A 25,251-nucleotide genomic window follows, 5' to 3' on the forward strand; every position below is an offset into this window, starting at 1 on the left:
TTTTTTCCTCTCAATATCAGTACAGTTTCACCTGAAGCAAATTCCTTCCTGGTTTTTGAGATGTCTTCAGCCACAAATGATGTTGCAACACTAAGAAGAGGAATATTGAAAACCTTTGAGATGATGTTGAATATTGATATGGAAACAGCTGCTGATGCTAACTGGTAAGCACCTTTGCATTAATCAGAATCGTAAGACTTTATGGAATGTTAGAACAAGAAGACAGTATATGCAATATTAAATTTGTATTACCAGGAAATAAACATTGACAGAAGGAAACGGGAAATAAACAAAGGGAATAAAAGTATCCTAAATTCTTACCGGACAGCAAGCATCACCTTAAAAAAGCTCATTTTCTCACAGTAAATAAGCTGTTCTTAACTCAAAACTGGTGTTTACAGTCAACAATGTAAGCAAGGAATAGCAGGATCATACTAACATTTAAACAGATAAGGATGTAGATCCTCCAGAAGCTCTGTATGAATGTAAGTGAGATACAACCACAACAAATTTCAGCCAACCGTAATAAGGCATGGTAAAATTTTGGAGGATGAAAAAGAAACACAGGTTACGGATATATCATACCCAATCTTCCAATGAAAGCTGTTTCCATTAGTTGCGCTAAAGGCTCAATAGCTTGTCCTACAATGGCTGGTAATGCAAGCATTATAAGTTCGATTTGGACACTTTGAAGGCTTGATTGATTGGTCAAGGGTGTCCTGGTTGAGTCTCTGAGAAATGAATCAGATATTCTCTAAACGAAATGCAAAATTTTGTCCTTTAAGAAACAGAACCAAAATTGAAATAGTTGCATTAATTAAGTTGAATCACCTACAAATAAGTTGCACTACCAAACTTATCTTCTTGATATATTATACAAATGGAAAGTGTACAACGGAAGAAAAGGTAGGTGAATTGACAAGGAGTAGTTTATCTTACAGGATTCCATCAGTTACCACACTTGCATCATTGGAATCTGATCTCTTGTGAATGCTAGAGGAACTCAAGCTAATATGATCTGAAGTATGCTGATCACCTGTTGAGCCACAACACTTGATGGCATCATTGAAGCTCAGTCTTCTCCCCCTATATGTTAGCAGAAAAGAACAACTCCAGCGTGCTTTCATAGCATTTTTAGTTTCCCCTCTTCCAAAGTTTCTTTCAGTAATTCTACAGGGGAGTCTACCCTTGAACTGACTAATTGTCATGTTGATGATGAATGACTCTTTTAGAATGAATTTCGGTGTAAGATCCCAAGCAATCTGTGATATTCATTATAATGACAAACAGTAATTCAAGATTTCAACCAAAATTCAGACAACATTCTGCTTCATTCAAGGTAAAGTTGGTTTCTTAGTAGCATCATTATGACTAATGCATCCAAATTTGTCAACAATTGCTTTTCTTGCAGATAAAACTCTCTAAAGAGAGGAGATAAGACTGGCTAAAGGCTTAATTGTAATTGCAACGGTTTGCAAAATGCTAAAACATCCGCTCAACTGAATCAGATATAAAAAATTGTAGCTTAATTTAGCAGAAATTTCATTAAAACTTGAAAACTATATAGCAGATATGTACTCCATCCTGTTTCTTGGCAAGCAGACATATCATAATTTGATGACAAAAACCCAGTAACACGAAGAGTTCCAATTTCTGGCTCGAGTAAAAATTTAGAATTGGCATATTTGACAAGACCCAAGGCACTGGAAATAATGCAACAAGGAAGCATCGATTTCAGTTTGTTTTTCCCACTTTGTTATCCTCCGTTTTCTAAGCAAACAAACAGACAATTTGCTGACAATTCAACAAGGCAGCAGGAAGCAGATGCTTACCTGAGGGTGTCTGTGGAGATGAAAGGCAGAAACAGAATCGGGTAGCTATAGCTTAGTAGGCTCACTAAGAGGAGCAACGAATCTGCAGTCGACTGCACGACATGCAACGGCTGGTGGAGATTCGGACAGCAATAATTAGCTTTGTTCGACTTGATTGATCTGTCTTTCGAATATCTAAAATTTGAACACATAAGTCTCATCTGATCCTATTCAGTGTCAACGAAGTACACGTGATCACAGGGATGCTGAGTTTCAACGCCTCTGTCTAACCACCCATTTGTCCAAAGAAAAAAAAAAGACAAGGAAACTTCCAAAGATTTTTGTGATGAATATTCCAGCTCGAATTACCACTTTGCCGCAATGCTGGTGCTTTTGACCACGTCATAATCCATGCAGCCGATTGAAATGAACTTAATTTTATTTATATAAATTGTGAGGATGAATATGAACATAATGTTAATTATGAAAGAAATTTGAAGCCCTGGGAAGAGAGATGCTTTCAGGAAATTAACGAATAGAATCCAACAACCTGATGCCTGAGCAAGACTGGAGCCCTGCCGTCAATGCATAGACCCACGGTTTCAGAAACTCATATGGAGGCTGACATCTTTTCAAGATTGTTTTGCCTTTTAACTTATCGCCTTTGAAATCTCCATACTTTCTCCATACACGCATTGGTGATCTCTTGTTTTCTTCTCTGTTTTCATAGGTGATGTGCTATCTCCTTTTTTCTCGGTCACATGAAATTTGCATTAAAATCACTGAAACTACAGTGTGAAGATCATCCCATGTCAAGGTACAAGCCTAGTGGTACTCAGTACCATTAAACAAAAGATTCGCCGATTGGTGCTTAGTATCCTAAGATAATGCAAAAGTCATAAATAAATCAAAATATTAACATAAAACAAAAGGCAGCAGCTCAACCCAATTAAAGCCGTCGCCGACCCTTGGGTGAAGCCACCCAAGTAAGAGAGGGCTTTAGGCCTCCAATTTGAAAAGGCATTTATAATTTTATAATATAATTTATTATATTAAAAATAAAAAATAATTAATAAAATTATTTATTTTTTATTTTTTAATTATATGTTTAATAAATCTTAATTTTTTTTATCATTTTCTAATTTATAAAATGCTATATTATTTTTAATCAACTAATAGTCACATGTATTTAATCATTTTCAATAATTATTTTTTTTCACTTATTTCTTTTATTTTCAATCAACATATTTAATGATTTCTAACAACTATTTTTTTCTTATATATAAAATAAATTATTTCTTTTTCAATGTGTAATATCTACTTTTGAAGTCTTCTTTTCTCATTTGCTTTTTCTTCCTTCTTCTTTTAATTTTAATTTTTTTTAAAAAATATATAAGAAGTCTGTTATGTTATTATCTTCAAAGAGTCATAAGTCTCATTTGTAGTTTGCAATAAGAATTCAACAATTAGGTACTATTATTTTAATATTTACATACTTTTTTACTTTAGTTTAGAATTTATATTATATTTTGATATTACTTTTATTTTATGTGATAGTTGATTTATTTGAATTAAAAAATTTTATTGTTGATTTTGTATTAACCCTTTCAAAAATATAAAAATTTTGTATCTCAAAAAGTTAGAAGAATGAAAATTTAATAATTTTTTTAATTTCAATAAAAGCATGCCTCATTGAATATTTGGCTTTAGGCCTTTGAACTTATTGAGTCGCCCCTGATTAAAGCATCAAAAGTTACCACCATACTGAGGACATCGTATTTCTATAAAATCCAGACTTTATTAGGGAATCTGTAAAATAATTACTTTCTCGTAATGTATGAAAAAAAAACACCATGCCTAGTGAAACGACAAGTATATACCATTTGCCCCAAGGCTTCATATCAGTGTTGGTCACCTACGATAGAGCATTCTTAAAATTAAATTCAATAATCAACTTAAAACTTGTAAAAAAGGTACCGAAGAAAATACGCAGTGCATGAAGAATGCCCATAAACTCTGCAAAGTTGGAGTTTTTAATGCCAAGTGGGTCAAAGAAAATACCCACCACATCTTGCTGGCCCAGTTTACCCCTTGCTAAGCCATCCACATTGAATTTAAACTCACCTTTAGATGGAGGTATCCTAAAGGACCCTAGTCGTGAGTGAAAGGGAGATCGTCTAATAAATGTGTTTCGGGGTTAAGACCACCAGCTGATATCATCAATTGCATCAGTGCTCTCACGTGCGCATACCCAAAGCATATAATGCATTTTAATAAGAAAGAATATTTCAGACCCATTCCATACTTCGCTGTTAAAAACTGACTCGTTACAACTCAACCACAAAGGCCAAAACGTGACACCACAAACTATCATTCACCGCTTGTGTGTGTGTCGTTTACCAAAGCACAACCAGCCCAAGACTGTAAAAAGGATGATAAAGTACAAGGTGAAGACCATGACTTCCCCCACCATTGAAGATGTCTCCAACTCATAACCACACCAAGTGTAGCATAATTGCTTTGAACTAAAGTCCACCCCCCTCAAGTTAAGGAAGGCTTTAGAGGGGATTGAGTCAAAAAAAAGCGTGCTGTCGCTATCTGCCCTTGCCAAAGTCAGCATCCCAATCCATGCTTGGTCCCTACATGTAATTTCATTGACCTCTGCTTGCCCAAGATATAGTTTTCCATATGTTAATTTATACTAACAATATTCTTTTTTTTTGTGATTCATATGTAAAATTTAGAACAAAGTTAACAAAATCAACTAAATTAAGAGATTTCTTTATAGTATTTAGCTCAATCACTTCATTTGCAATTAATATTGCCTTTACTTTACCTATTGTTCTACCAGCTAATCCTATTAATATAGTTGACTTATATATGGAAAATTGTTTTTATTATAATATCAAGGAAGAAGATATTTATATTAAAGTATACATTCAGTGAATCAACCTCAGAATAATTAATGAATCTACACAATTTGTTTAGTGGGGTAAGCTCATTGAAGAAAAGATCTTGCTCTTAATATTTCAAAAACAAATGTTACTCATAATAAATAGTAATACTAACATATATATACTGTAATTAGAATTGGAAAACAAGTTAAACAAGTTTCATGATAAATACAGATGGAGATGTTTATTTTAATAATATCATTATATCATAATTATTTTTATTGATATGTGAAAAAATAGATACAATTTAGAACTTGTTTAAATAAAATAAAATGTTAGTGCGAGTGATCTTATATATCTGTTTGGGCAAATGCTAAATGGCCAAAATAATACTGGGTGGTCCTTGATGGTTGATACATACCAGAATCCCTCACTGGGTGCGGATACGAGGTAGAGCAAGAAGCATAGAGAGGTGAAAAGTTGGATCAAACTAGCAGAGGGATGATGAAATTCAATGTTGATGGAGCGGTCCAGAGCTGCCCAGGCGAGGTGGGGATAGAGGGAGCCCTAAGAGATAACAAAAGGCACGTAAAGATCTTATTCTTGAAGTCAATTGTGGTGGGGGATGCAAACCTGGTTGAAATAAGAGCAATCAAGGAGGATTTCATTTTATTTATTGTTTCAAAATGTGTGTCCACCCATTCCTTGCTCATTGAGAGTGACTCAAGGAATGCGATCAAGTGGGTTAATCCGCCATCGGAAGGACCATGGAGACTAAGGAAATGGTTGTTGCATATTGAGAGATTGAAGAGAGATGTTATACGTTGGGAGGTCAAGCACACTTTCGGAGAGAATAATCAGCTGGCTAATAGGCTTGCTAAAAGCAAGGGTCCAACGTGCTCAAGATCTGATGACTGTGCTGGATTAACTCTGGTATGTGATTCGCCTACGTGTAAATTGTTGGTCTCCATGTGATTGCTTTCAAATGCTTAATAGAAGAGACATTTATGTTTTTTGCCACATCCATGGGCGAAGATGATTTTGTTTTGTGCCTCCTATGATACGCTCTTGGGGATCAAGATGATTTACATAATGATGAGTTTAGGCAAATAAATGAGGAGGTTGGATGTTTGGGGTCTGTCTTTGTGCAGTTTCTTTTGTGTGTATAGAAGATGCTTTGATTCCTACGATCAAGCACTTGATGTGCTGGTTATAGGTCTTGTGTATTTCCTGTTTAGTGGTGTAGATCTGCTGAAAATGTGCATAGAGGTTTTTGTTGTTGATTGCTGAGTGCAGAACATAAAATGCCCAGGGAAGTTTTCCCTTTTTTGCTCAAAGCTTCTGAAAACAATTCAGACTAGTCACTCCTCTTTTTTGGGAATGACTAGTCTGAACTGTTTTGTACTCCTTCCAGAGGCGAACCATTGGTTTCCTTTGAAGTGAATAAATTTTAACTTCAAATATATATATATATATATATATATGTATGTATGTATCAGGTTTTTTAAGTCATTTGATCTTCTTAATTGGTATCCAAAAGAAGACTTCAAAGATGCAAAGAAATAGAAAAAGGAACGTAGCAAGTCTTTGAACGGCTGCTATGATTATCTGATTGCTAGCAAAAACTTCAGTGATAAAACAAAGACACGTGCAAGTGAGTTGAGAAGATAATTGTTTGTTTAATTAAGAGTTTGATTGTATTAATTAAACAAATTAAAAGCCTTTTATTCTCTCTAGCACCTATTTTTGGGATTGATGTTGTGTGTCATGAATTACGTTTTTTTATTTAAGTATCTGATAGTTCATACGACGTTTGAGTGAACGCTTTCACATAAGCTAACTAATAACTCATTTATATCTAATTCAATATCAACAATAACAGTAAATTAGACTAAGACAATGCACATCGAAATTATAAGGCATACCGAATGCCATACATGCAACTATTGAGACCAAATAAAAGAAAATATTTTATTAGTATGAAAATAAGTACAAAGGAACCAAAACACATCATCGTCGGGCCATAAGGATAACTTTAGATGATTCGTTACAAATATACCTTTTCTAATGAGGCAGCCCAACAATCCATCGACTACTCATAGATTATAAAAAGTTTAAAAAATTTTATAAGTATTTCACCAATAGTTATTATAATACTTAATATGGAGATATCTCATTCCTAAAAGGTATTCCTCTTAAAACTTAACAAGAATTTCTACAAATATCACCAAATATCATTACAATGTTTAAAAAGGGAAACATCTCTCTTAGAAGTACAAAAGACTTAAACTCTTAAAAAATTCTATCCTCTCATGGTTCTGCACAAGGTTGGCTCATGATACTGTGGATGGTATTAGCCTTCTCCCTTAGAGTAAATTTTTGCACCTTGCCAGTCGAATTGACTGGTAATTCCCCAAAAACTACAGTGCGAGGAACCATGGAATTTGGTAGTTGTTCCTCACAAAATTTGACAATCTCTTCACAGCTTGCACCGTTCCCTTCCTTCAATCTCACAAAAGCACAGGGCTTCTCTTTCAAACAATCATCATGCTTTCCAACCACTGCGGCCTCCAGGAGCTTGGGGTGGCTTAACAGCACTGCCTCCACCTCCAACGTGCTTACAATCTCTCCCCCTGAAACTATAATATCCTTTGCGCGGTCCTTAAGTTGTATGGCACCATTCGGATGGATAAGCCCGAGGTCCCTGGTCCTGTACCATCCTTCCTTAAATGCTTCTTGAGTTGCTTTAGGATTTTTAAGGTACCCGGACATCAACGTGTTGCCTCTGAACATTACCTCCCCAATTGTTTTTCCATCGCGTGGCACGCTCTTCATCGTGTCCGGATCTTTCACATCAATCTCTTCAATCAGAAGTCTACGAAGTGCTTCGTGGAACTTATCCTTTCTATGTTCATTGGAGAGACAAGAATCCCGTTCAGGTCTCCATGGCCTGACGATTGCAGGGCCGAGGACCTCCGTCATTCCATACGCATAGCTAACAGTAAATCCTAATCCTTCAACCTTGAGCACTTGGGTCATTGGCAATACACCAGCGATGATGACATGAACCTTACAAGGAAGCGGCCTTTGCTCGCGGGATGGTGCATCCGCGATCATATTCAAAACAGCAGGTGCACCGCACAAGTGAGTTACACTGTAACGAAGAATGGAATCGAATATGACTTTTGCTGAGACATTTCTTATGCAGATGCTGATGCCACCGAGAGCAGCCATGGCCCAAGTGCAACACCATCCGTTGCACCGGAACATGTCCACTGTCCATAAAAACACTGGGGCAACCCCCATGTCATACCGAAGAATTGATGCTAATGAATTGAGATAGGCAGCTCCATGGCTGTATAATACTCCTTTTGGTTCTCCCGTTGAGCCCGAGGTAAAATTAACTGAAATTGGATCACCTTCATCGTTTGGTTTCACTATTTCAAAATCTGTCCTTCCCATTCCAAGAAGATCATTATACTTGATACTAACAGGGCAGAACTCGTCTGCTACTGGAGCTGCTTCCTGGTCATATTCTTGGATTAACACGAGGAGAGGTTGCTTGCCCTGCTTTGGTGATAGTATTTCAAGTGCTTTGTGAACAACGTGGACAAATTGATAATCAACAAAAATAAATTTGGCCTCCAGTTTTTCCAGTATTGCTGCCAAAGTAGTTGCATCCAACCTAACGTTAAGTGCAGAGAGAACTGCACCAGCCATTGGAACAGCAAAATGTAGCTCATATAATGCTGGAATATTTGGCGCCAAAGCTGCAACCTACTCATTTGATAGTAACAATGGAGATGTCAAATATGTTTGCTCATTGACAAATTCAATACTGAGAGACAATTCGGTGCTGTCATATAACAAAATTCAATGTTGCAAAAACAAGACTCCGAGCTAATTAGAGCAACATGTATATTTGTATACGACGTGATTGGAGAAGATCTTGTATTTTTTTTTTTTTACTGACTCGATTTTCTCGTCAAAGAACTACTTGTAATTAAGAATATTTAGCAAATTAATTATTAGTATATTAGATGTAACCACACTCAGCACCATTTTTAGGTTTTCCCTTAAGCTGATGAGCAGCCATTTGTTTTGTCATGGCAGACAATTTGTTTTTTCTTTCTTAATTTACACATTGCAAACACGAATCTTCCTGGAAACAAGAGACGAATGTGACATATTTTCTTTTTTAATCTTTCCCAAATCATTTTAACTAACTTATAGTCAATGCTCAGCAGGATTAAATTAACCATATCGAGCCACCTCCCTCCTCAACACAAAGCTATATGTGCAAACATGCCAGCCCCAACTAAAAAACAAAAAAGGCAAAAACAAAAACAAAATTGCACCAAAGTAGTATTTAATTTGTGGTGATTTGTTCCATCCAATAAGCAATTGATCAGAATAAAATATCTCACTAATTTTAGGTTCGTTTTCAGAAAAATCACATGAAACCCATTAATTGGACAATCAGATATAAGTAAATTATGTGGACCCATCACTATTCATGATAGTCTTAGCAAATCATTTTTTTAATTCAATGAATGAACCTAAGTTTGATTGTTTTAACCTAATTTAAGTTGACTGTGGGAAGACTTTCATTAAAATTCCTATTCGAGGAAAGACTTGTACCATACATGTTGCAACTTGACTTTGCATCCTGATTTGACTGAAAAAATAATTACACAAAAAAAAAAGAGACTAGCTGGGCGTACGGGACCACGTTACAGTTATTTATTGATTTTTTGTGATTTATTTCGACTGATTTATAATTTTTATACAGTGAGTAGAAGTATTAAAATGATGACTTATTTTAAGTATATAAATATAATAAAAATTTCCTTTTTTTATTAGTAATTGAACCGTCTTAAAATTTTAATAAATATAAATTGATTTTAATTTTTTTTTAAATCTAGCTTTTATAAAATTAAAGCCAGGACAAAGAAGGAAAATAAATTTGATAAGATTGTCGTTTATCTCGTGCATCACCTTCATGCATGAATCTATCGTAGCTTGCGCTTGTTGACTTTGACGCTTGGTGTTCTTTTATAGTAAATACATATATATTGCTTCTATTTATTTCTAATAATTAAAAAGATAAAAATATTTTGTTTGATTACCTAAATCATACGGGAATTCCTAACCTAAGCCTATGAATTTGTAATAATTACGAGCCATGTACCTTCCAGCATACCTTTTTCATTTCCATCATCGCAAATTCTAGCTAATTAAGAAAACCAAAGAATAGAAATTGAATTATTATGTTTTTCAATCTTTTTTTTAGGGTAATTAGGGTCGATTTAATTCGAAGCATTTATCAATTCTTTTAATTCTCTCTTTTTTTTTCTTTTGTAGGTGAAAAATAAAATTCCTGTTTCCTTCCCTTCTTCTCTTCTTTCTTCTTCTTCAAACAAAGTTCTTTTAAATTAATTTATAGGCTCCTGTCTCTAAGACATATTGACATTGCTAAGTTTCCATGCAAATTGATACAAGTCATCAGAATCTGAAATGATTCGATAACAAATTAATCTACTTTTTTTCAAAAGAAACTCTGTGATTCGATGCATTGAAATAGTACTAAAAGAATCAAAGAAGAAAGGCAAACTTACAATATCACCCCGAGAAATATTCTCCAGCTGAGCCAAAGCAGAAGCAAGTCTGAGACATCTTTGATGAGTTTCTCTCCAGGAGAAGCAAAGGGTGCCATAAACGATGGAAACCTGATCGCCATAAACATCGGCAGCTCGCTCCAGGAAGGTCACAGGCGATCGGGGAGCAGAGCAATGAAGCAGAAGATCCTCCATGGAGGTTAATTAGGTCTAACTCGGGTCTTCAACGGGATGCTAGATAAGTGAGAGCTGGAGAGTGGGATTTGATGCTTAATGTCTGACTCAGACCATTAAAACGTATATAAAATGCAATATAAACTATCGTGGGATAAGGGCGGCACGTCTTCAATGGGTTAATCTCTTTCTTTTTTTCCCGGTAAATGGGCTAGAATTAATTCATCTGTCATCTCCCACCACACAGCACTTTGATTGCATAATTGTTCGATCAAAGACTCTTACTGCTGAAAATCTTTACTGAGAGAATATTCATTTGTCTCAGAGTAAATACAAATTTCTTCTCATCTAAACTTTCTTCATTGAGGAAATCAATATGCCGAAAAGGGAGAGATGAATTTGTGCATTGAAGGGAAGATATATTGTCATATTGCTTTTTATATCTTCTCACTTCAACATGGTTTTCCTTCTTAGATTAATCGATTTTCACCACATACATGTTTTATTGTGTAACTTTATCCAAATTTTGGTATGAAATTTTATCTTTTTCTATAAATACTTACATATATACCGATTGTGGTCAGGGTTGGTTCTAATCGAGATTAAAAATAGGTAATTAAAGACAAAAACTAATGCAATAACATCATCAGCAAGCAACAAAAGATAGGACATCTATCTAACATGGGGAGCATAATGCTAGTAACATGCCAATTTTTCTTTTTTTTTTTTTTGTTTTGTCGTCCAAAGTTAACATGGTAACTATGTTATTGTTTTTTTCTTATTTTTAAATAATTTAACATGTCGAGTTTGGGTTATGTTCTGGAAGAAATAACAATAATTAATAACAATTTCTAACGAATAAAATTAGAAAACTTCCCATTCATCAAGAAAAAATTAAAAAAATCTAAAATTAGAGCTAAAAACATTTAATTCCTTTGCTATCCGCATAATCCGCCAGGATTTACATAACAAAAGAAATCGTTTCACGCGGGTGCATGTTAATGTATGGTGTAAGCTCCGTGTTAGTTACGAGTACAGTGCATAGGAAAAACAGAAACCCAGAGTTTTGATTTCCATCCCTACCTTTATAAAGGATTAATTCCCTTAATTCAATAAAAAAAAAAACTTGTCAATTTAGCCTACATCGAACTAGTTAATAAGTTCTTCAGATCATCTTGAGATCAATTCGTACTGTTTAATCATGGCATCAGATGATAGGGAGAGGCCTCTACCAAGATTCGGGGAATGGGATGTGAACGATCCTGCTACAGCTGAAGGATTTACGGTGATTTTCGCAAAAGCTAGTAATGACAAGAAGGCTGCCAAGGCCTCTGGGAATACACCCTCCAAGAAGCGGTACAAGGATTCTGATAAGCAAAATGATAAGAGGAAATGGCTTTGTTGCATTTCTGCATGATATTTTTTTCCTCTCTGTCTCTGTTCATGGCAAGTGTATTAATTCTATATATATAAAAATTTTGAAGTGTTTTCTTTTTTGAGAGCGGAGAGATGATCGACTCCTAAGCTCATGAAAAACCCAGAATTCTTCAGAAATGAAATTTAAAGATCATGGAAAGATCTTCTTTACTTTGACAATCGTTACAAGGGAATAAAATTTAAGTTAGGCAAATTCCTGGTCCTGCTGGCGGCTAGGCTTAATCGATCAGCCTACTGTACAATTCTGATTTCAACTTCCAACTTGTTTCTCTTTTCTTTGGAATAGATTACAAAAGAATTACAATATGTACTACTATTTACTTGCAATTATTTTGTTGAATTTTCCTCTATATTAATAATATAGTAATCGATTGAAATAACTTTTACTTCTCTAAAATGGATGCCAACTTGATTAACAATTTATTAATCTAAAAAAATATCTGATCTAGATGATAGCTAAAACCAACTTTTAAGATAAGTTAGGTTCTTGCTTTTCAAAAAAAAAAAGATAAGTTAGGTTTTTCTTAACCTAAGCACATTAATTTTTTGATTAATTTGGATACGAGATTAACCAAATTAATTTATGCATAAGATCATAGCAAACATTTTTGTTTGTTTGTTATCAATTTTGTTAGGATATCTTAAAAAAAAAAAAAAGCACTTTTTCACCTGATTTCGGTGACCCTTTTCCATGCATAAGTCGAAAATTTTAGTGGCGATGGAGGCAAAGATCCAATGTAACTGGAAGAAAAGGAATTCTAACAGAACTTCCCACCATAAAACAAGGCAACAAACAGCTTCACAACTCAGAAAGACCCAAGCTGTTGAAATCTTTCCACCAACGAGCATGAACATGTATTAATTAATAATAAAAACAATAAACACATGACAACTGAAAGTGAGAGATGAGACACGGAATGAGACAATAATTGTTAGGATAAGGTCTACTAAGTAAGCGTAAGCAGCCCTTTTTGAATAGAATATTCAAAGGAAAACCGAGGAAAGTAATCTATAAAAGGCTCCATTTTCAGTCCAGAACCCACACTGCCAAGACTTGAGTTACAGAAAATGAAGTTGTATCCTCTTCTGACGGTGAGTGCTCTAGCAATTTTCTTGCTAGAGGTTTCTGCACAACAGTGCGGAAGCCAAGCAGGAGGTGCTCTATGTGCGAATGGGCTGTGCTGCAGCCAGTTTGGGTGGTGTGGCAACACACCTGAGTACTGTGGAACTGGCTGCCAGAGCCAGTGTGGTGGCCCAACCCCAAACCCCAGTGGTGGCAATGATGTTAGCAGCATAATCACTCGATCTCTCTTTGATCAAATGCTTAAATATCGAAATGATGGAAGATGTCCCAGTAATGGGTTCTATACTTACGATGCTTTCATTGCTGCTGCTCGATCTTTTGGTGGATTTGGCACAACCGGTGACCTTAATACCCGAAAGAGGGAACTTGCGGCTTTCTTCGGTCAAACCTCTCATGAAACAACAGGTTAGCAACAGCTCTTTGTTAAAGATTTAGTGCAGTGAGGATTATTATATTAAATTAACTGAAATAAAGTAATTATTTCGAGCACAGGTGGATGGCCAACTGCACCAGATGGCCCGTATGCATGGGGATATTGCTTTATAAGGGAACAGTCCCCCCCTGGACCTTATTGTACTCCCGGCGCCTGGCCATGTGCTCCTGGTAGACAATATTTTGGCCGAGGCCCCATCCAACTGACTCAGTAAGTTCCTCTGTCGTTAATCGGAATATGATTTGTCTAATGAATCACTGTTGTTGACCCAAACTTCATGACTTTCCTCAGCAACTACAACTATGGACCAGCTGGAAACGCCATTAGAGAAGACCTCATAAACAATCCTGACCTTGTAGCCACGAATGCAATCATATCCTTCAAGACAGCCATATGGTTCTGGATGACCCCGGAGGGAAACAAGCCATCAAGCCATAGCGTAATAATCGGGCGATGGACACCGTCTGCTGCGGACACGGCAGCAAACCGGCTCCCTGGCTATGGTGTCATCACAAACATAATCAACGGTGGCCTGGAGTGCGGTCGTGGTCCTGATAATAGGGTGGCTAGTAGGATTGGTTTCTACAGGAGGTACTGTGACTTATTGGGTGTAAGCTACGGAAACAACTTGGATTGCTATAACCAAAGGCCTTTTGGCTAAATCGATCTGGACGCTCCAAGGGAATAATGTACCAGGCTTTATTTAACTGAAGAAAATAAAAAAATTGATAACCAATTTAGAGGGAAATCAATGTAATTTCTTTCTTTTGGTCTATAATTTTAAATATTTTGTAAGAGATCCAATAAAAAGATTTTCCTATCTTTCAAAATTGTGCACTCAAACACTCAATTATGATACATGATATCTTATTTGAAAAGTGCTTAAATCTTTAATTATATAATATAAATATAAATATTTTAAATTTTAAAATTAATTGAAATTATTAATATTTAATCATAATAACATTTATATTTTAAATAAAATATTAAAATTTTAAAATGTTAATGATTAAAGTACAAATAAAATACAAATATCTAAATTATCAATTATTAATATCATTATAAAAAAGAAAAAGCTTAACTTTTTAATTATATATAATAAAAATAATATTTTAAATTATAAAATTAATTAAAATTTTTAATATTTTAATCTAAAAACATTTCAATTATAAATAAGATATTAATATTTTAAAATGTTAATGATTAAATTATCAATTATATATATTTTTAATAAATTATAAATTATTAATATTTAAAAATAAAATGAAAGAAAATAATTAATAATTTAAATATTAATAATTTAATTAATATTTTACTAATCAAATTATTTTTACTAATCAAATATTGTAATAAGTTATAATAGCAATTTGTACTTTGTTATATTCCATCAACCAAACTATATAATAACGTTTTGATTTTATTCCTACCCTATTCTATTCTCATAGAATACCTTTTCTATTCAATTTTATTTTATTCTACAGACCAAATGTGTCATAACGTATTTTTCATTCTCTTAAAAATAATATAATTATTTTTCCCTTAATGGCATGTTTGGCCATTCCTTCTCTATGATACTCTAAGGAATAGAATGGCTATTCTCCAAAATAATTAAAACCAAAAGAATAGCTAATACCAACCCCTTGGTATTAAGCATTTTACGACTAAGGAATAGTTTTAAAAAATGATAAAGATCAAAATTCCCTTACAAGTTTGAAAAATTACAATCCTACTTATATAAAAATATTTTTATTATAAAAAAAGAAAATAATAAAAAGAATTTAAAATAAGTAGTTTAAATTTTTAATTATATAGTATAAAAATAATATTTTAAATTTCAGTTTTAATTAAAATTATTAATATTTTAATTAAAATAATATTTAAATGATCAATTATTAATATTTTAAATAAATTATCATATATTATAATAAAGAGTATTTTATCTTTTTATCATTTATTTCCCTATTATTTTAAAAAAAATTTTACCAATCAAACATTACAATAAGTCATAATAGCAATTCTTGCCTCGAGACAAGTTTATAGTGCTTATGGCCATTCTTCATGTACTACAGTCTTTTCTCCCATTCCTCCTTTACACGTTATAAGTTGATTATTGAATCTGATTCCAAAAATGCACTATCGTAGGTGATCAACATTGATACAAGGCCTTAGGATTAGTGGTATTTATTTAATAAGATTGATGCACTTGTTCTTTCAATAGGCATGGTGTCCTTTACAAGAAAGTAATTGTTTTGAAGATTCCCCAGTGAAATTTGAAGTTGATAGAAACACGAGAGCTAACTTTTGATGCTTTTTTGGGTTGAGCTGCTGCCTTTTGTTTTATGTTAATAGTTTGATTTGTTTATAACTTTTGTATTATCTTATGATACTAAGCACCAATAATCGAATCTTTTGTTTAATAGCACTTAGTACCACTAGGCTTATACCTTCATTGTATATCTTGGCTTTGATCCCAAATATGGGCTGATCTTTACACTGTAGTTTTAGTGATTTTAATACAAATTTCATTTGACTGAGAAAAGAAATAATTCTTGGCTTACTTCCATTCATCAATCAAATTATATAATAAATTTCAATTTTATTTCATCTTTATTTTATTTTCACAAAATATTTATTTTATTTTATTTTATTTTACAAACCGAATTGACTCTTTTAACTTTCACATCAATATCATTATTTACAAATAATTAAAATTAAGCTTTATTAATTTTTAGATACACAAGTTTAAATGCCACTCAATTCTTAGATTAAAGTTTCAAGCTCTGTGACACACGTAATGAGACAAAAATTATTAAGATAAAGGTCCACTAAGTAAGCGTAAGCCAGCCCTTTTTTAATAGAATAGTCAAAAGAAAACCGAGGAAAGTAATCCATAAAAGGCTCCAATTTCAATCCAGAACCCACACTGTCAAGGCTCGAGATACAGAGGATGAAGTTGTATGCTCTTCTGACGGTGAGTACTCTAGAAATTTTCTTGCTAGGGGTATCTGCACAACAGTGCGGAATCCAAGCAAGAGGTGCTCTATGTGCGAATGGGCGGTGCTGCAGCCTGTATGGGTGGTGTGGCGACTCGCCTAACTACTATGGAGCTGGCTGCCAGGGCCAGTGTCATGGCTCACCCCCACCCCCCACGGGTGGCAATGATGTTAGCAGCATAATCACTCCATCTCTCTTTGATCAAATTCTTAAATATCGAAATGATAGAAGATGTCCCAGCAATGGGTTCTATACTTACGATGCTTTCATTGCTGCTGCTCGATCTTTTGGTGGATTTGGCACAACCGGTGACCTTACCACATGAAAGAAGGAACTCACGGCTTTCTTCAGTCAAACCTCTCATGAAACTACAGGTTAGCAACAGGCCTTTGTTAAAGATTTAGTGCTGTGCGGATTATTATATTAAATTAACTGCAATAGAGTAATTATCTCGTGTACAGGTGGATGGCCAACTGCGCCAGATGGCCCGTATGGATGGGGATATTGCTTTATAAGGGAACAGTCCCCCCCCTGCACCTTATTGTACTATTTACAGCTGCTGGTCAACAATACTTTGGCCGAGGACCCATCCAACTGACTCAGTAAGTTCCACCGTCGTTAATCGGAATATGATTTGTCTAAACAAATCATTGTTGTTGACCCAACTTCTTAACTTTCCTCAGCAACTACAACTATGGGCCAGCTGGAATCGCCATTAGAGAAGACCTCATAAACAATCCGGACCTTGTAGCCACGAACGCACTCATACCCTTCAAGACATCCATATGGTTCTGGATGACCCCACAGGGAAACTTATTTAAATTTTTAATAATATAAAACTCAATGTGTATATACTTAATTTTATTAATTTTTTATAGAATATTAATAAAATTTTAAAAAAAATTAATATGTTTTATATAAAAATTAAAAAAACAATAATATTGATCAAATTTTTTAACAGAATATTCTATTGGAAAATTCAGTGGCAATAGCTGTTTCCAATGAAAAATTCATTGAAATTATGTTAAAAATTTCCAAACGAAATTTTTTTTGTCAAAAAAAAATCAATTTTCTTGTAGTGACACCATTTCAGCATTGATGTCATCCCCTTTAATAGTAAAATTGTTAAAGAGATGGACTAAATTAAAACAACTTTCAAAATCAAAAGATTAAATTATTTTGATTTTGAGTATAAAAATTAAATTGAGCAAAATATATGAGAACAAAAATCTGATATATATTTTGATCAATTTCTTTCTTTTGGCCTATAATTCTTCATATTTTGTAGGAGATTTCTTCTCCAATAAAAATAATTTTCATATCCTTCAAAATTGTTCACTTAAATACTTGATTCAATTGTTGATATATGATCCCTTGTTTGAAAAATAGAATTTAAATCCTTAATTCTACATAATTACTGGAAAATTTGTCATCCAATAAAAAGGAAAAATATCTGTGGAATATATGTGGAGTAAATTTATAAATTTTACATGTATGTATGCGTAGATAATTGGTATATCTATAATTAGTCAGCCTGATACAGTTGCCAACCCTTTTGGTGAACAAAATTATCATTGGAAAAATGATTTCTTGAACCCTGGAGTTTGGATTCTTGTAACTTTCCATATTCTCTGTTTCAACTGCACAGTTGAAGGTTTCTTATTCTCTATGGTCATTACTTCCAACTTGTCCCTGATGTTATGAAACAACTACTAATTGAACAATCATTGGATGGGTGGAGATATTTAAATTTCTCTGCAATTCTGAAAATTGGATTTCGAGATTACTATCACAAAAACAAAATAGAGATGGAAAGAACCAAGTATAAAACTCTTCCGGTTTTCAAAAGGTATATCCCCAAAAAATAAACCTTGAAAGTGATTTCATGGATTGCCCTTCCTGTGAGGGCACTTTATTTTGTTCAAGTACGTACCTAGCTAGCTAGGCTTTTGCTATTCACTCCTTGAGTTCTTAATCACACCGGGATCAGATTTGTTCTTTTTTACCCTGGCCGCCTACCTGGAAATGTTTCTTTCCGCAATCAACTCCACTTGTAAACACAGAAACGTACGAATTCTTGCAAAATGGGGTTTTAACTTATTCCAAATTAGTGGCATGTCAAGATAAGCTTGGACTAAGAAAATAGACTTTCCATCTCTTATTAGAAAAAAAATCAAAACCGACCCTGCTTCGCCCTCTCTCGTTAGTCAAGAAACAAGCTCTCAAGCAACCATCAACTTTCCATTTTGTTATGATAAATGCCGCCATCGTCTCTAGAAGAAACGATAAGGTTTGGCCAGAAATCTCTCTACCGATCAGGCTATAAATACGGCCTGGTTTTCACTGCGAATCCACAGCCCATACATAAAACACTTCAAATTTATACATAGCTAGCTAGGCAACAACAAAATGAGGTTTTTGACTCTCCTGGTCGCGTGCATTTTGGCCTCTGCTTCGAGGGCCTTGGCTGATATCACTCCGCTTATCAGCCGAGACCTGTTCAATGAGATGTTGAAGCATCGTAACGATGCAAACTGCCCTGGCAATGGTTTCTATACTTACGATGGTTTCATTGCTGCTGCCAACTCCTTTGGCGCTTTCGGTACCACTGGCGATGTTGATACTCGTAAAAGAGAGATTGCTGCCTTCTTGGCTCAAACGTCCCATGAAACTACAGGTTCATTCCATATTTTCTAACCATGAAAATGTGTAACTTCTCTGTCTCTATAAAATTAGTCATGCATTGCCTGGCTTAATGGTCCGTTGACATTATTTGTGTGGCTGGCAAAACTAGTTAAAGGGTTCATGATTCTTGTATAGGTGGGTGGGCAACTGCGCCGGATGGTCCATACGCATGGGGATATTGCTTTGTCCAGGAACAAGGCAACCCTGGAGATTATTGTGTTGCAAGTCAAGAATGGCCTTGTGTCCCTGGTAAAAAATATTACGGCCGCGGCCCAATCCAGATTTCATAGTAAGTGGTCCATCAGAGTTCTGACCGAAAAAAATTATATATTCATTTTCTTTTATTGATTATATATTCAATTTTAACTCAGTCTTAACTATGAAAAGTGTATTTTACATTCTCGACCTTGACCTTGACTTTGAGCAGCAACTACAACTACGGTCCAGCAGGAAAAGCGATAAACGTCGATCTGCTGAACGACCCCGACGCCGTGGCAAGGGACCCCACCATTTCTTTCAAGACAGCTCTTTGGTTCTGGATGACCCCACAGTCACCAAAACCTTCATGTCACGATGTCATCACCAGGAAGTGGACGCCGTCCGCCCAGGACACTGCCGCCGGTCGGGTCCCTGGATATGGGGTCATCACAAATATCATCAACGGGGGCATCGAATGTGGAAAAGGCTCCAACCCTCAGGTTGAGGATCGCATCGGGTTCTACAAGAGATACTGTGACATACTGCAAGTGAGCTATGGAGGCAACCTGGACTGCTACAACCAAAGGCCGTTTGCTTAGGCACATTGGTTAATTATGAAAAAATTCTCACTTTATTAAAAATAATCTCCTAGTGATCTATTCCTATGTAGCTCGCTGAGATATTTATCTTCTGAATAATTATCATATCAATAAAATAAAAGCCAGCTCTTTTTAAGTTTGGTTGCTCATTATATATCTTTGTGACGAGGACCTAGGGATGGTAATGTGTATTTAGGGTACACCAAGCTTATCCGTTCCAATTACATAAGAATCACGTATTCTATAATTAAGTTCAAGTTTTCCGTAACAAAATTGATCATTTTTATGTGGATGTGCTCTCTTTCTATAGAAGACTATACATCACTTTCATCATTAAGGACGGTACAATAAATATATGATCAGATTACTAGATTTTTTCTTTGGAAGAAATGACTTCTTATATGACCAAGTCATAATTTAAACATAAAATTTAATATACTTAAATATTTGAGAGAGTATAAAAAAAACGAGTTTAAAATTCTCTCCATTTAAAAGTGCATCAAATAAGAAAATGAGTTCAAAATTTTCTTTGATATTTTAAATTTATCGGTACCGAATTTATGAATTTAAAAAATTATAAAAGTAGGCACATTTCAAGTCAACAATCAATGATTTTCTTGCTGTGCACTTTGCCGGCCGCTGCTAAAATTGCCTAATGATAAGACGAGAGTTTAGCATATCGTATTTCTGGGGGTTCGGCTTTTGAAAAAGATTGGTTTGAATTAATTTGAACAACAAATATACATCCCAAACGTTTAATTTCAATCCAAACTGATATTTGAGTAAATTAAGAGTTTGTGTTTAACTCTCGAGTTGTCTATCTCATCAGTTTTTCGATACCAGGATCAAATTAGCAGGCTAATTAATTAAAACGAAATTACAACTGCACAAGAACCGGCTACACCTACTAGCTAGCCATGCAAGCAGCGCAGCATCCAATACGACCACCCTGCATGGATGATGCAAATTAAATTGCATGCATGCGTTTAAGTTTGATTACATAAATTAACTACCCATATCTTTATTATAATATACTAGCCACATGCATGCCTAATTCCAATTACTTGTTCACCACATTGCATAAGAACTGGGACTTCTCAGATGAGCCCATATTGATTCCGATGTCCAGTCCATGATGGGCTCCGCTGCTGGCATGGATCCAACTCGCATTAAGGATTCAGAATTAGCTTCCTTATGCAATTCCTTCTTTGCTGCTTCGAATAATTCCTCTCCCCTCTCTGCTCCAAAATCAAGGTCTTGGAGGGACAATAGCGCATCAAAGTTACTTTGAGGAGCACCGTTTGAAGGAAGGCTTTGATGAGATGTCCTGACAAGTTCTTCGGCCCTTTGCTCCAACACCCTCAATGATGTTGCCTTTCTGTAAATCTTGGCCAGTACTATATCCTCCTGAATTATTCACATGATATGCATGGTCATGTTTTAGCCAGTATACTACATTCATATATATGTATATATAAACAGATGAACGAAACCAGTTGACGATCAAATGTGTGTGTGTGTGTGTATAGTACCGTAGCAATGGTGGTGTTGGAGATGAGTCTGTACTCGTTCATGACCCAATCAGTTCTGCAGCCTTTCGGTGCTTTCCCTGTGTAGAAAACCAAAGTTTTTCTTAGGCCCACTATCTTTCGGGGCTCCTTGGGGCATCTGATGTGACGGTCTGACCCAGTTGCCTTCCAATAGCCCGTCTCAGTTGTCCGGTTGGGCTTTCCGCCATGACCAGTCCTTCTTTCTCTGGGCACAAAGAAATACCACTCTCTCTCTCCTATCCCTGCCATACCTGCAGAGAGTCCTCCAACAAATTAACCAGCTTAAGTTACAGGCCATGATGACAATGCTTTCGAGAAAAAGTAGACACCAGTACACATACTTATTTCCTCACCATGCTTGTTACAAAGTCGTTAACTAAATTACTACGTACCACAAAGAATACAACAGGGTGAAGACTGAAGAGAACAGAGCTTAAACGTTACCTGGCAAATCCCAAGGGTTATGTTTATAAATGTTGAGAAAACCAATGATGTCGGAATGAAAAATTTTACCCAGAGCGGTTCCCTTGAGGTAATAGTCTACAAGTTCTTCTTCGGTGGGATGAAAGCGAAATCCTGGTAATAATGCAAGCTCCGGAGTAACATTCTCCATATTAAAACAACTTCCAAGAAACAGTGAAGTCAAATAAAGTCGGGTTTGCTTCTCTCTCAAGGCTAACAGGGTTATATATGGGCGAATGATTTTCAGAAGGGAAGACCAAGGTCTTCCTATAATGTGGAAAAAATTTGATGAACGTTATGATTCCAGCATGCAGTGGGTCTCACATGCTAGCTTGATGTTGATGGCAAACCCTGAACAGGGAAGTTTGTTTTCTTCGTCGTATATTTACCTAGACACTTTCCAAGGACTTTTCTCTGTCTGTTGTTTTCAAGATGGTTAAGTTGCTGGGAAAAAATCTTAAACTTGGCAACGTTATTTAGGAACTTGGAAGTGAGTGAAACATGGGCCACGCCTGGTCTTTAAATAGTTACAAGGGGAATTCAACACGCAATTCTCGGAGAGGGGGGGGCCTAGGGATCCCAGAGGTTACACGTTCCTAAAAATGTGTTTTACAAAAGAAATTTTTATTTTTTTTTCTGAGGAAAACGACAACACAACTAATGGAATAAAAATTCTCCACCTCCACTTCCTGTGACGTTTGGTGCTTCTTGCATAATTTTACGTATTTAATTTTATATTATTAATAAAAAATTTACATTTTAAATCTTAAATCTTAAGTTATAATATGAAAAATTTAAGAAAAACGTGATATAAAATTACGAGGAGATATCCAACGAAATATTAAACAGAGATAGAAAATTCCCTACTCTTAAGTAGTGGGTCTAAATTTTTCAACAAAATCATTTTATTAAAACATTTTTCATGTTATTTTATATTTCACACAACAAAAAATTGGCCTTAAAGTTTTTTTTCCTTGGGTAACGAAAAGTTTGTCTAAATGGTTCCTATACATATATATATAAAAAACTGTTCGATATTGGTATATTAATATATATATATAGTACATAACAATCATTTTAATTAAAAATTTTGATTAAAGAGTTTTCTTCAATTCTAAATAACTTCAAGAAAATTATACTACATTCTCCTAATATGGTGCCCTCTTTTTTTTTTTGGCAATAATAACGTGCCTTTATTTAAAAAACAAAAAAATAAGTGAATCCGGACGGAATGGTTAGAATCAATGTACATAGAAGGCACATGCTGTATGTTCCAGGAAAAGGGCAAATATGTATGACCAAAGGATGAGGAGTCAATAAAGAAGTATTTGAACTTTATTTTCCAAACCCATTTTCTTTATTATATTTGTGCAACGGCTTTTCTTTTTGACATGTCAATGTGAGATATAAAATCAAATTGCTAATTGAAACTGTTAAAATAAAAATGTAGAGAAAAATTAAAAGAAAACAAAAGAAACTCTTTTCCCTCAATATTTAACAACAAATTATTTCAACTGATCTTTTGATTTTTCCTTTTTGGATGAAAACTTTATAATTTGAAAATTAAAGAACGTGTATGATTTTTCTTCTTACTTTTTCCAGTGGAAAAGGATTCACATCGAGGTAGCTGCATGTGCAGTCTGTTACTACCACCTTGTCTTTTTCCTCAGACAGGGTCTTTGTCTTTGTTTTTGTTTTTGTTTTTATTATCCTTATATTCATTATTTGATTGATTTTGTCTTTTAGAGCAGTCTCATTTTCAACTTAAAACGTTAGGTTTTGACAGAAAAAAGAAAAACCTATTTAGTACTGAGAAATAGAAGAACTATTATTTTGAAAAATATAGTGATACATATTGTACCGATTTAATTAAAAACGTCTTAAAAGATAGAATTTCAAGTTTCCACGACTTCCTTAATTTTAACTTTTTAATTTGAAAATGAGAAATCATGTAACATTAATGATTTGAAGAAGATAGAAAAGAGACGGAGTTATGGTCAAACATCAAGCCTTAAAATTTGATTTTGAATTGACAAGCTGTCTGTGGAAGCTCTTGTCTTTTTTTACTTATTTGAGAATGACACGTCAAAGGACAAGGACAGTTTGGAGACTATGCTGGAAATAGATGTGAAACTTCGCAAAAGACTAAATACAGCGCCACACACGAGGCAATGTTGGATCCAAAACACATGAAACACACACACAAACAAACCATGTTTTATTTAATTATATATTTGTTAGAAATTTCAACAAGTCAAGTCCACTTTTGTTCTTTTATTTCCGAACATTATTAACTTCACTTTTCTTCCAACTCGACCCAATTTAGTTACTGAATTAAGTTATAAATTTTTATTACAAAGATGTGCAAGCCGTTTAAAATTTGTTTAACTAATTGGTTTATTATGTCCACCCATATATATACTTTGATAATAACCTTGTTTAATATAAGTATTTAATGATATCTCACTTTGTCAAAATGGTTTTAAACAATTAATTTTAACATGCCTAATTAGTTATAGTTATTTCATTATTATTAGTTTTGAATTTTAGTAACAGAGTTATATGTTTTATCAATAAAAAATATTTTAATTTAAACAAGTTCTTTCATTACAAACAAATTTAAACATGTTAACATTATATTAATATTATTTAAATAAATCATCAATCATGTTGTGTTGTAGAATACATTTAATAAATATGTCTATCCACTCGATTAAGTTCTTGGCATGTTCAATTAAAAATATCATATTCATATTTATTTATTTATTAATACATTATGTTTATGCTAAAATCTGAAAACCAGTTTTCCTCAACAAGGAAATTGAATTGGATAAGTTCAACCAAGCTTCACCATCACTTGCCTTTTTTTTTTTTTTTTGAGAAAATCACTTGCTCTTTTAATTTTCAAGAATTAACAAAACCAAAAGGAATAATTTTTTAAAATAAATAAAAATAAAAATTAATTAAACGAAATCCAAATTATTAATAAAAAATAATTTATTACAATATCGCCAATTTTGGTTATAAGATCAGCTTCGAGCATATTTACTTAGTTTTATTGCAGATTGGATTCACTTCCTTGAACCGTTGGTCTCGAGCAGGTCGAACCTATTGGTCAAACTTTTAAGACACCAGAGGGAATTTTCCCAGCCCACACTCTACGGCCACGCGCTGAGGCAGCTGGCCATCATCACTGTGTCAGTAAACAACATTATGGCCCACAAATTTATTGTTTTAGTTATTTTGAGCATTTATTTAATGGTCTCATTTTCAGTCCAAAATGTGTTGTTTGAACAAAACAAGAAACTTCTT

General features: G+C 34.3%; 5 protein-coding genes and 1 pseudogene across 5 annotated transcripts; 4 read left to right on the plus strand and 2 right to left on the minus strand.

Annotated features, from left to right (window-relative positions):
- Positions 1-6,903: 6,903 nt before the first annotated feature.
- On the minus strand, positions 6,904-10,585 carry LOC110409432 (butanoate--CoA ligase AAE1-like). The gene is made up of 2 exons (XM_021418774.2): positions 10,324-10,585; positions 6,904-8,482 (listed from the first exon to the last, which is right to left on the minus strand). Exons 1-2 carry the CDS (start codon positions 10,516-10,518, stop codon positions 7,016-7,018), a joined length of 1,662 nt encoding a protein of 553 aa, XP_021274449.1. The 5' UTR covers positions 10,519-10,585; the 3' UTR covers positions 6,904-7,015.
- A 933-nt stretch (positions 10,586-11,518) lies between these two features.
- Positions 11,519-12,314, plus strand: LOC110409707 (RPM1-interacting protein 4 (RIN4) family protein). The gene has a single exon (XM_021419145.1). It carries the CDS (start codon positions 11,699-11,701, stop codon positions 11,912-11,914), a length of 216 nt encoding a protein of 71 aa, XP_021274820.1. The 5' UTR covers positions 11,519-11,698; the 3' UTR covers positions 11,915-12,314.
- Positions 12,315-12,979: 665 nt separating this feature from the next.
- LOC110408934 (endochitinase B-like) lies at positions 12,980-14,281 on the plus strand. The gene is made up of 3 exons (XM_021418087.1): positions 12,980-13,423; positions 13,511-13,661; positions 13,743-14,281. Exons 1-3 carry the CDS (start codon positions 13,003-13,005, stop codon positions 14,110-14,112), a joined length of 942 nt encoding a protein of 313 aa, XP_021273762.1. The 5' UTR covers positions 12,980-13,002; the 3' UTR covers positions 14,113-14,281.
- Positions 14,282-16,398: 2,117 nt separating this feature from the next.
- Positions 16,399-17,282, plus strand: LOC110410033 (endochitinase-like; annotated as a pseudogene).
- A 1,371-nt stretch (positions 17,283-18,653) lies between these two features.
- On the plus strand, positions 18,654-20,063 carry LOC110408903 (endochitinase-like). The gene is made up of 3 exons (XM_021418040.2): positions 18,654-19,122; positions 19,266-19,419; positions 19,558-20,063. The coding sequence occupies exons 1-3, from the start codon at positions 18,855-18,857 to the stop codon at positions 19,925-19,927; spliced, it is 792 nt and encodes a 263-aa protein (XP_021273715.1). The 5' UTR covers positions 18,654-18,854; the 3' UTR covers positions 19,928-20,063.
- A 701-nt stretch (positions 20,064-20,764) lies between these two features.
- Positions 20,765-22,297, minus strand: LOC110409416 (NAC domain-containing protein 6-like). Its single transcript, XM_021418752.1, has 3 exons — positions 21,922-22,297; positions 21,460-21,728; positions 20,765-21,334 (listed from the first exon to the last, which is right to left on the minus strand). Exons 1-3 carry the CDS (start codon positions 22,088-22,090, stop codon positions 20,996-20,998), a joined length of 777 nt encoding a protein of 258 aa, XP_021274427.1. The 5' UTR covers positions 22,091-22,297; the 3' UTR covers positions 20,765-20,995.
- Positions 22,298-25,251: the final 2,954 nt, after the last annotated feature.

Source organism: Theobroma umbraticum, unplaced genomic scaffold (assembly GCF_002168275.2).
Source record: "Theobroma umbraticum cultivar Fairchild unplaced genomic scaffold, ASM216827v3 scaffold_44.0, whole genome shotgun sequence".
Classification (NCBI taxonomy): Eukaryota; Viridiplantae; Streptophyta; class Magnoliopsida; order Malvales; family Malvaceae; genus Theobroma; species Theobroma umbraticum.